Below are 12,253 nucleotides of genomic sequence, written 5' to 3'. Positions count from 1 at the left end.
TAGATTAGGAATCAAGCTTTCTCTTACTACAGCTTACAACCCTGAAGGCAATGGAAAGAGTGAAAGAGGGCATCCTCCTATCATCAAAGCTTTGGCCAAGGCTTGTGAAGGAAGAGTTGGTGAGTGGCTAAAACTGTTACCATATGCTTTATGGGCTGATCGTACAACACATAGCTCAGTAACTGGCTACATGCCTGCGGAGCTAATGTATGGTGAAAAGCCTGTGATGCCGATTGAAGATACAATTCCCACATGGAATGTACTACCTTGGCAAGAGGGGCTTAGCAGGGAAGATCTCCTTGCACTACGTATAAGGAAACTAGAGAGAAGACCTGGAGACATTGAAGCTGCAAAAGAACGACTAAAAAATGTAAGGTTGAAAAACAAGGACTACTTTGATAAGCGACATCGACTCAGGAGCAAAGCAATTGACAAAGGTGACTGGGTTTTAGTGTATGATAGTAGCCTTGATAACCAGCACACAGTCATGCGCAAGTTCTCAAAGAGATGGTTTGGACCGTATGTTGTAAAGCATGTGCATGAAAATGCTACAAAGCTTGTCTGAACTAGATAGTATAGAAGTAAAGATTCCCATTGCAAGAAAAAGGATTAAAATGTTTAAGAGAAGAGGAGACAATGATCTAGAAGATGTTGATGAGGAAGAAGAGCAAAACACAGGTGAAGATCAAAGTGAACATGAGGCTCTGGAATCATCCAGTGAAGAAGAAAGCAAGGAAGATGTACAAGAGGTTTGATCTTACAAAGAGACAATGTGGCACATACCGGAGGATGTGCAGGTTTAGAGGGGGTGGATGTCGTGCTATGGCATGTATATAGTGGGAACGGGCATTAAACGATTTATCTTGTGACTTTTTGATGCATAAGTATACTTCATATAATACTCATATGCATAAATAAAAGATTTATACCATACCTTAGTATTACCTTTGAAGTAATATAAATGTACATATAGTTTTGAGTTGCTGGGATGGGGTATCATGAGGATTTTGATTGCCCGAACAAGATGTGAATATATGAACACCTCTGGCTTTCTGTTCAAAGGCTCGTAGGTTTGCTCATTTATCATAAGATAGTAAAACCCTTTGATAGCATAGGATCCTCGCCCAATGATATTTCCCCAGTCATCTTCATTGTTTGAATGGAACTCTTGAATAGCTGCAGTGCATTTCACTATATAGAAATCCACTTTTTCTTCATTGTCATTTGGTGCGGGAACATCAAAATTATCACCAACAATAAGAGCTTGACTAAGGGTGTCATAGTGTCCTTCATACGCTGCATCCTCATTTATTTCGTCGTCATCATCCTCCCCTTATTCTGTAGGCTCCAAAATAAGGTATGTCCAGAAAGGAACGTGTGACTTGCTCACACATCTCCTCCACTTTTCCTGTTTACATGCACTACAGAAACAAGACAGTGAACGTGTTCTCAAAGTAGTTGTGTCATGCTCTGAATATGCAGAAACAGAGTGCATTGAGCGGGTATTTTTAACAGCCTTCACATCCCAATTTTTTCCCCTTTTGACATCCCGCAATTCAATCACCCAAAAAATCCTGCTTACATAACGGGCCTGGGATGCATAGGTGGCTGTAGCACCATCTGACAAGGTCCGTCTCAATAATGCCACAACATCTGCAGCACAGTCTATCTTTGGGCAATGTTGCTGCAATTGGTATTGAATTAAAGACCTTTTTATCACTACTCCCGCACCGTCGTGTTCTCCCTTACCATGGCCGGCGGATCCAAAAAAGTTCCAAGACATTTTCCATCCCGTAAAAACACTGTATCTGCATTTTATTCAATGGATAGAAGAAGATTAATATACTCTTGGCAAGATAAAATTACCAAGAAAACACGTATTATAATATTACTGATGTTAGACAAGCATTTTATTACTTCTTTAATGTCAATATTATAGGTCTTTATATTAAAACCACCTTCAGATAATGCTTGTTAGAACATGGTATACCTGGTAAGGAAATAGAATGGTCTTCTTGCTTTGAATTGTGAAGCTGCTCCATCAGACCATACCCATTGACGCCTTATGTTTAGACCAAATTGCTTTAGCCATTCCGCATGTTTCAGAAAACAGTGTTGAACAAAATGTGTGTCATGTTGCTTGTCATATGAAATGAAGAAGTGAATTGTCTTGTGGATGTCACCTGCATAATATAAAAGTCAAAAATTATTGAAGGCTTAATACAAAAGAAATAATACTGATCTAGGGTGATGCCGTTACCTGCAATTTGGAAATATGTTATGTGCACAAAAATAGTTACTTGATTTGAATACCAGTGCATGGACTGAATCTCATTTTGTTCTTTGAAACTATAATTTTCAGCAAAGTCAACAACTGACACAACAACATCTTCTGGAAAGCTTTGTATACATTCCTTATATTGTTCTGCTTGCCATCTATACACAAAGTTATGCATTATGTATTTCTTAAGTTGGTCTTTGAACATGACTGAGAGATCCTGGCATGATATTTCCTTATGCGACAAGACTTTCCTTTTCTTCTTCTGACCGTCATGCGCAGTTCCTACTTCTAGGTCCTCAAAAATCTTCACCACAATCTTTTTAGCAATAAATGCAGCCTCTGTAGCACAAAAATCTAACTTATCCGGGCCACACCTTTTACATTGACCACTCAAGCAGGCAAGGGCATGGAAGGTGGACGTATCTGATTTTGGACACAATATAGAGTCCAATAAGGCTGTTACACTCTTGAGGGGTTTTTTGGTGCCTTACATCCACCATTGTCTTTGCATATGTTGCATTGACATCGGCAAGCTTTTCCATGCAGACCGAATACAGAACTTCGCATGTGATTTATGGCATCCTTTAGGAAGGACATTTGAACATGTGAAATGCAGCAGCAAGTATATCGGTCTCTCAATTTCCGCACAAAATATGGCTTCATGTACTCAAACGCACGATGCCTTATTACAATTTCAGAGTATTGTTCTTTGAAGTTGAGAAAGAGATCCACCTACAATGAAAGACATATATGGTTAAAGAACATTGAAGAAAACTGCAGGTTTTTATTATCTTTGAAGAAAACTGTTACATTACTATAAACTAGTATTTTTATTTCAAACGAGTATGTTTTTTCACTTAATTGGTTAGGCAAACCAATACATATGAGCACATGTCATTGGTACGTACCAGTGGTATATAAGTGTCAACCAGTTCAAATGTTCTTACTGCTGATGTAAACCAGTCTTTTCATTTAAAACCGGTATGTTATTTACCGAACCAGTACATGTGAGCACTTAACCACAATGTATACTAGTGAGAAATAAGTGTTAAAAAAAATGGACACATGCCCTTGGTACGTACCGGTGGTATATAAGTGTCAACCAGTTCAAATGTTCTTACTGCTGATGTAAACTAGTCTTTTCATTTAAAACCGGCATGTTATTTTCCTAACCAGTACATGTGAGCACTTAACCATGATGTATACCAGTGAGAAATAAGTGTTAAAAAAAATAAACACATGTCCTTGGTACGTACCAGGGGTATATAAGTGTCAACCAGTTCAAATGTTCTTACTGCTGATGTAAACCAGTCTTTTCATTTAAAACCGGTATGTTATTTATCTAACCAGTACATGTGAGCACTTAACCACGATGTATACCAGTGAGAAATAAGTGTTAAAAAAAATGAACACATGTCCTTGGTACGTACCAGTGGTATATAAGTGTCAACTAGTTCAAATGTTCTGACTGCTGATGTAAACCAGTATTTTCATTTAAAACCGGTATGTTATTTACCTAACTAGTACATGTGAGCACTTAATCACGATGTATATCAGTGAGAAATAAGTGTTTAAAAAAATTTACTGGATATGTAAACCAGTATTTCCATTTCAAACCGATATGTTTTTTACCTATCTGACATGACAAACAGTACTTGTGAACACTTGACCAGTACATGTGAATACTTAACCACGATGTATACCAGTGAGAAATAAGTGTTAAAAGTTTTTTACTGGCTATGTAAACTAGTTTTTTACCTAACCAGTTTATACATATCATACGCATGTGAAAGTATGCGTCTGCAAACGTATGTTTCAGCAAACATACGCGTATGATAAAAACTATGTGGGTCAAAGCATGGTTTGGTGGTACAAAAAGTAGTGTCCTTGACACAACATATGCTTGGTGATTCTTGTGTGTAAAAACCATGGGCATTTTTTTGGAATTGGGGAGGGCAAATAAACTTCTTTTTTAAGTGGACTTTTTTTTAACTTTAGAAGCATGCAATCCTAAGAAGAGGTGGGGGTGACGGCGGGGCTGGGGGGTGGGGTTACGGTTAGGAGCTTTCACTCTAGCACCTCTCTCTCTCTCTCTCTCTCTCTCCCTTGCACGTCCCTCTCCCTGTGTGTCTCTCTCAGTTTTGAACCCTCTCGCCTTCCTTGCCGCCTCCATAGCCACCAAACTGCTGTGTTCGAGCTCTCTCTCTCAGTGTGTACTATGCAAAGTGCAAGAGCTTCCTCTCTTTCTCCAAGCAAGTAGAGGTTGAGAGCCTACACCAACACTCTTGGCTATGGAGTGTGAAAGCGGGAAAAAGAGCAGTGCAATCGGGTGGCCTCTGTACTCGTGCACACTCCACAAACCACGCCTCATGCAAATAAGCAAAGAACAAAACAAAGGGGGCACCACCCTAAATTAAGAGGTTTAGGGACCTCACACATAGTGCTCATAGGCAAGTGAGACTTCTGGCATTATGATGGCATCAAAACATATGGCAAAACACATAGAAACGAAGCTTAGGGACCTTATGTAGCATATATATACACAAAACATCAGCTTAACAATACAACGGCATCTGATCATACATAGCAAGGATATAGAGAAGCAAGCCAAGGATGGCATAATCCCTTGTCAAAAAAAATCAACCCAGCAAGTAGGTATGATCCTACTAGCAACACATCAATACCTTAGAGAATGATGGCGAGGATGGTGGCCATGGAGCATGAGAGAAGACTCCTTATTTAGGTTTTAGGGCTAGTAATGTAGCATACTAGAGGGAGAGAGAGAGAGAGGGAGAGAGAGTAGAGCTCCATCCATAGCTCCTCGTTGTGAGCAATGTCGTCATAGCTTCATTGCTTGGTGAAGTGGGTGAAGTGTTGTCGTTTTGAGTGAGAGAAGGCCTCCTTATATAGGTTTCTGAGAGGGTTTAAGATTAGGGAATAACATGCTTAAATCCGCTGATTGGGGTTACTTTTTGCTTAGGGTGGTCAACAGATTGAGGTCACTTGATATGTCACCATCAAGATATTCTCTAGAGTGATGTGAGAGGGGAGGGTAAATGCTGATTTTTTTGATTGTAACACATGGGGATAAGGCCTTGACCAACATTTAAGAGCAGGTAGGTGGCTGTTGAAACTGGAGGTTCTGCACATGTCAGGGGGGGACCTGCTGGGTCCTCCTGAATATCAAATTCTCAAAAAATCCTCAACCATGGCTTCTTTTGACATGTGTTCTTTGAAAAAATCAGCATGTCTCTTTTCAACTCAAAAGTCTTAATCCCTGTTGACTCACCTTTACCATAAGATTTTCCCCTTTTCTCCTGCTGTAACTGCATTGTTGATGCCCAATCACTGCTTCTAGTAACAGTGAACTGCTACCTACCAAATACTTATGGTGCAATAAAAAATATTTACCATGGGTAAAAAAAGTTACTGTAGGTAAAAAGTGATTTGTATTTACCATGTAGGTGAAAAATATTTACTGTAGGTAAAAATATTTACTGTGGTAAAAAATATTTACTGTCAGTAAAAAAGTGAAAACGGAGTATGCTGTGCTGTGAGTCCACACGAACATCCTCGTGTAAATTTGACTAGAAATTCACACCTAGAATGGGCTATTCTGTAAGATATAGGTTGTAGGCATGCATAAGAGCTCGTTCCCACGTATCTTCTGTCCATGGCACTTTTTACTCTTTGGTGCTTGTGAAGTAGATTTTTCTTCTCTTTCGAGATCCCTTGGACTAGAGTATCCTCATCTCCCCAACAACTGACTGTGCCTTTATTGCATCTTCAGAAGGGGTCCTAAAAACCATGCATCATATAGCCCTCCCCCTTAAGCTAGAGGTATTTGATGCCTCTAGCTGTAGGTTGTGCTACAATAGGGTTCTCTTGAATACTTACCCACCTGGTACCAATTGAATTTGCCATGTTACTGCTTTCTTGGCGGATGCACCCTGTTTAGTCCTTTCTGATGAATAATTGTATCCATCCATGACTAACAACTGGTCTCCTAGACCCTTGAAAGCCATACCCCATCCATTGTCAATATCCGCTTTCACTGGTAGCATTCTCTTTTTTTCTTCTCTTTTTTTCCTTTCCTTTTTTTTTTTTTTGAAACGACTATGTACATGATTGTTACCTTAGTTGGAGCTCGAATATGATGAGCTCTCCTCTGAACCATCCTTAGCATTGATTTCACCAGCATATGGCTGTGAAAGACGACATTGGTAGGCCTTCAATTGCCAACCATTTACTGGGGTCTGATGTACCTTACCATCTAGGTCACCTAGTTGGTAACTACCATTTGAGAACCTCTGTATCACTACAAAAGGGCCTTCCCACTTAAGCAAGAACTTACCATCCTTCCTGCGATCAAAGCGATTGTCGTATTTGAGAACTAAAGAACCTTCCTTGATACCTTTCTTGACAAGGTTGCGATTGAACTTCTTTCGTTTCTTCTCTACCTGGGCTGCATAGTACTTCACTGCTGACTCTCGATCTAGCCCTAACCTCTCCAAATCGATGATTCTTCCTTCCACCTGCTTCTCTTGACTATCCTCTTGATGTGCTTTTAGAACTCGGAGGCTCGCTAGCTCCACTTCTATAGGCAATGGTGCCTCTTGCCCGTAAACCAAGTGAAAAGGTGTATACCCTAAGGATGTTTTAAAGGATGTTCTATAGGCCCAAAGTGCTGCATCTAGGTGTTTGTCCCATGCCTTAGGATGTAAATGCACTTGCTTAGTGATGATTTTACATATAAGACCATTTACCTTTTCGACAAGACCATTGCACTTAGGGTAGTATGGTGTAGAGTGCCTGCGCTTGATTTTTAACTTGCTCATCAATTGCCCGACTAAATCAGCTCAAAATCCCGGTCCCCTATCCGAGAGAATCTCCAAAGGTGTGCCAAAACGGCAACAAAGGCATTCAAAAATGAAATCACTCACGTCCTTGGCTGTGATGCGCTTTGTGGGACGAGCTTCTGCCCATCTGGTCATGTACTCCACCCCCATAATGATGTATTCCTTCCCTGATTGAGTGCAAGGTAGTGGCCCTATTGCATCTATCCCCCATTTTTCAAATGGCCCATAGGTTTTGATTGGATGTTGATTTTCATGGGTAAGACGCCTTGGTCCAGCTTTTTGGCAAACCTCACATGTGCGGCACCAATGTTGTACATCTCGATGGAGGCTTGGCCAGGTGAACCCTGCTTGTAAAATCTTTCTGCTAGTAATCTCTTGTGCAAAGTGGCCACCACACACACCTTCATGACAACTAAACAAAATATCCTTTATCTCTTGGGATGCAGGAACTCTCCTTAAAACAGCATCTTTCCCTCTACAATACAAGTCCTCATTCACTAAGCTATAGCTGGTAGCCTTTTTTGCCAACCACCTACGTTCACTTTTACTCATACCAGAGGGTGCTTCACAATGCTCAAGAAAGTAAAGTAAATCATGTAGCTCCTCCTTTCCCTGGTATAAAGGACTTTTCACAAGGATAGCACCTACTATGAGAGTTTGTAGTTCTTCACCTGCTAAGGCATCTGCTTCTCGATTTTGATCTCTAGGTACAAAGTGCACTCGAACTTCTTTAAAACCCTTCAACAAGGCCTTTGCTTCCCTCATCTTAACAGGCAATTTGTCATTTTTACAGGCCCATACACCAACCATTTGCTTAACAATCAACATGGAGTCACCAAAAACATTTAGCTTTGTGATGCCCTGAGAAAGACAACATTGCAACCCTAAAACAAGGGCATGGTACTCAGCCTCATTGTTGGAATGAACCTCTTTTAGATGAAACCCTTTTGCAAAGATCTTCTTCTTCTCTGGACCTAATATTACTATGCCTGCTGATGCCTTGTCTTTGGTCCTCTTGTAAGCCCCATCAAAATACTGACTGTGTGCTCCCAGTAGAACTTCAGGCTCCGGGATAGGCGGTACCTTACTAGGTGCCTCTTTCTTAGCCTTCTCTTAACACCTTTGTGTGAGGACATCTTCCAAACAAGCACGGGTGGAATCCTCTACTTGTAGTGTGTAGTCAAACTCTTGAAGCTGCACCACCCACTTTGCTATTCTTTGAGACAATTCCATGTGTTGTAGGGCATATGGAAAAATCTCCTCAGTTGTGATCACCACAAATTGTCTCGGAAGTAAGTAAGCCCGAAACTTCTCCACTGCAAACTTAAGAGCTAGCACCAATTGCTCAGTTGCGTTGAAACCCTTTTCAGCAGCTGTCATCACTCTACTAGAGAAGTAGACTGGTCTCATGAGAGATGTCTTTGGGTCTTTTTGCATCAAGACAGCTCCTAGAGCTTCTGGACCTACACTAGGATTTACATAGAATAATTCACCCCATGTGGGTTGTAGGATGACAGGCAATGAGCTCAAAATGGTTTTAACTTCTTGAAAGCACCTTTCACCCTCCTCACTCCATGTCAATGTAGTGTGTTTAGTGAGTTGCTGCAAAGGATAGATTGCCTGAGAAAGGAGATGTATGAATCGTCCCATGTAGCGAACCTTTTGAATGAAGGAGACTAGTTGCTTCACGTTTGAAGGAGTAGGTAAAGCTAACAATGTCTTTACCTTTTCAGGGTCAGCCTCAATACCCTCTTGAGACACAACATGGCCTAGTAGAGTGACCTTGCTCTCACCTATATGGCACTTGTCTTTATTCAATTGCCCACCCAATTGGGCCAGACGGGTGAAACCTTCATCAACCTTGGACAGATGTACTTCCCTAGAGCTGTAAATGCAAAAATCATCAATGAAGACTCGTATGGACTTACCAAAGTAAGGTTGAAACACCAAGTTCATAAACCTCTGGAAAGTAGCTGGGGCATTAGTTAAACCAAAAGGCATAACTCTATAAGCAAAACACCCCCAAGGTGTTATGAAGGTAGTCTTTCTTTGGTCTTTATCTGCAATTCTGATTTGGAAGTAGCCTGAGTACCCATCACACACTGTGTACCTTTCATGACCAGCCACTTCATTTAGTATTTCATCTTGAAAAGGCAAAGGAAAATGGTCCCTTTTTGTGGCTGCGTTTAGAGGCTTGTAATCCACACATACCCTCCACTTCCCATTTTTCTTTGGTGCTACCACAATTGGAGACACCCACTCAGAATCTTCCACTGGGTAGATAAATCCTGACTTGAGTAATCTTTTTACTTCTTTTAAGAGTGCATCTTGTTGCACTAGCCCTAATCTCCTTAGCCTTTGCACCACTGTTTTGGCACCTTCCTTTAATTGGATATGGTGTTGGGTTACCGTCACTCGTTTAATGTGCTCGTAATCAGTTATAAAGAGGCCAACATGCTTCTTTAGTACCTGCAAATAGGGTTCTCTCTCTTCTTCTAGTAGGTCCTTAGCTAGCATCTCCTCTAAGCCTGTGGCTTCTTCCTTGTTTAGAGAGTCTTGACCACCTTCTCCTTCTGGGTTTCGCAGTATTATACCCATGACTTCCAAAGAGCTAGCATCCTCCTCAGATGACTCATCCTCAGATGAAGAGCAACTGCTTGTGCTCCATTCATCCATAGAAGTCTCCATCTCTAGGTCTTGTTGTCTACCCTGCTTCATGTCATACACAATTTTTTGTTGCTTGCCACCTACCTTATGATTTGGTCGCAACTCAAGGGAACCTGTCTCCCAATCTTGCCTAGCTTTCATAGCCATAAGCCAAGGTCTTCCAAGGATTAGCGGATAGCCCTCCCCCTTAGTTGGGATCACATAAGCATCAATTGAGATTGCCACACCAAAAGCTGAAACCTTCACTCCATTAACCTTTCCCACACAAGCCACCCTTACATTATTTGCCATCTTAGCTTGTAAGGAAGTTTGCTCGTTTACTTCCAAACCCAACCTGTGCATTAATTTCTCTGTCATAACACAAATCTCGGCTCCACCATCTACGTACATATTGGAGACTCGCTGAATCTTAATCTCTGCATCAATGACTGGCACGATATCCTTCATGCCTCTTGCACTAATGGACCCAACTGACTTTGCCTTAGCCCTCCTGGTGCTGACCATCTTAGACCAGGTTCTACGCATCTTTGGGGAAAGGTGGAGGAGTTGCTGCCATGAAATCTTTGGTCCTTGCTTACTCACATCTGCTACCAGGTCGTAAGGTATGGATCCTACCCCAAGTGGAAAGTCTTCTACTCCTATGTGCCTCCTTGACCTACTCTTCCTTTTCTTGTCTCCTATCACTTGGGAGGAACCCTCATTCCCTTTATTCGGCTCTGAAGCTTCCATTTCATCAGTTCTTTGTCTCCTAACTCTCTTTATTGGCATGGCAACAACTTCCTCCATTTTTTCTTTCCCTTTATCCTTACCATTGTCAAGACTTATGACAGAGACAGCCCTGTCCTCCCCTCACGATGGTAGTGGAGGGATCTCTGCTGGTGCTTGTGGTGGTGGAGGAGGGGGTCTCAATATTTGGATTGGTGGAGCCGCGTGTGCATTTTGTCCATTTAGTGGCCTAGCTCGAGGAGGAGTGACTTGCTGAAGAGGAGGCCGTCTTTGATTACCATTTCCTTGATAGAGTCATGGATGGGGGCAATAATACATGCCGTGACCTACCTCTCCATAGTTGTAGAAAATGTACTCACGTGCTTGCCTTTGTCCTTCTTGTCTATTTCGTTCATTTCCTGGCTGGGGAGCCCTTACACCTCGAACCAGATTGATGGACAGGCTCTCTAGTTGATTGGTGATTTGTTGAAGTAATTCTTGTTGAGAGGACTCTTGGTCTGTTGCTCATGTCCCTGCTACTACCCTTGCCGTAGGTTGAGCTAGCGGTGGAGGCTCCATTCCCCCTTGTAGTTGAGCTTGGAATTTTAACTTCCTATCCTTCTCCCTTGCATAAGTCATAGCTTTATCAAAGGTATCTGGGAATTTACTTTTTACCTTTTCTCGAAGGATGGGGTAAAGCCCTGCCAGGAAACAATCCTTCTTTAGGCATTCTGGCGCCCTTTCTCCTTCACCTAGTGATGCACACCATTTCTCCCACAGGTTGGAAAACTTTCCTTCATAGCTTCTATAGTCATTGGGTGATGTTTGGCGTAGCTCTAAGAGCTGTCTCGCTCATGGCGGCGAAATTCTTCGATGAAGGCCATCTTTAAGGACTCCCAGTCTCTTCTTTCTTCAGGTGCCAAAGTTTGATACCATAATTTTGCACCTTCCCTCAAGACCAAAGGAAAGGCCCTTAACTTAGTAGCTTCGTCATCCCTTCCCGATACCAGAAAGGCCATTTCCAAATTATCCAAAAAGTCTGGAGCAACCTCCCCAGGCTTACCATAAAAATTAGGAAAGGCCATAAGTGAGAGAGTAAAGAATTACACAAACAGCTCTAATTTATTTTAAAATAGAGTATGGTAATTACAATTTGGAGCTTTAGCACAAATTAGCTCAAAATAGGATGAAGATCGACACATCAAAGGAATGGTAATAGTCTAGTAAGGGTAGAATGACAGGATGAGGAGAGCGCAAGATTTCCCCAAGTCTCTCGGCTCCAAACAACAGGGCTATTCTTTGCTGATAAAAGATTTTTCTATCAATACAAATATTCACACGGATATGACGCACAAAATGGAAAGGAAACATGCGGGGATCATCATTCTCATTATTGGCATTCATACTTACACACAAGAGCCTAGCTTAGTTGCACCACCTTGGGACCAATGAGCCTGATCAGCCACAGAAGGTCAGCACCTCGGATCACTTCGACTCTTCTTGATGCATCTGTGAAGACGTAAGGCATGATGGCAACACTTTGTACAATGCTGAGCCTTTTAGCAAGCAACAATTGGATGCTATTACCATAATCAGCATGACGAATGATAGTGTGCAGCACATCATCAACTAAGATAGTTTCCTTAGATTGAGATAACTTCTTGAAAATTAGTAGCAAAGGTAGGGCAGGGAGGCTTTTCACCCGGTCTCCAAAGCACTTTGGACAATATCCAAAGTGATC

At 41.6% G+C, this 12,253-nt stretch overlaps 1 protein-coding gene across 4 annotated transcripts in view; it reads right to left on the bottom strand.

Moving 5' to 3' along the window:
• LOC147440929 (uncharacterized) overlaps positions 1-12,253 on the bottom strand; it is a 70,209-nt gene that overhangs the window by 18,946 nt on the left and 39,010 nt on the right. For 3 of the 4 annotated variants that reach the window (XM_086482728.1, XM_086482727.1, XM_086482729.1), the window contains exon 3: positions 1,991-2,183. In XM_086482728.1, the coding sequence (XP_086338854.1) occupies positions 1,991-2,183 (193 nt within the window). Of the gene's footprint in view, positions 1-911; positions 1,809-1,990; positions 2,184-12,253 lie in introns of those variants that run through there. The other variant, XM_086482726.1, reaches the window with a different exon arrangement.

The sequence above is a fragment of the Adiantum capillus-veneris genome, chromosome 15 (assembly GCF_014529385.1).
Source record: "Adiantum capillus-veneris isolate H3 chromosome 15, ASM1452938v2, whole genome shotgun sequence".
Lineage (NCBI taxonomy): Eukaryota > Viridiplantae > Streptophyta > Polypodiopsida > Polypodiales > Pteridaceae > Adiantum > Adiantum capillus-veneris.
This window is presented reverse-complemented; position numbering and strand designations above follow the sequence as displayed.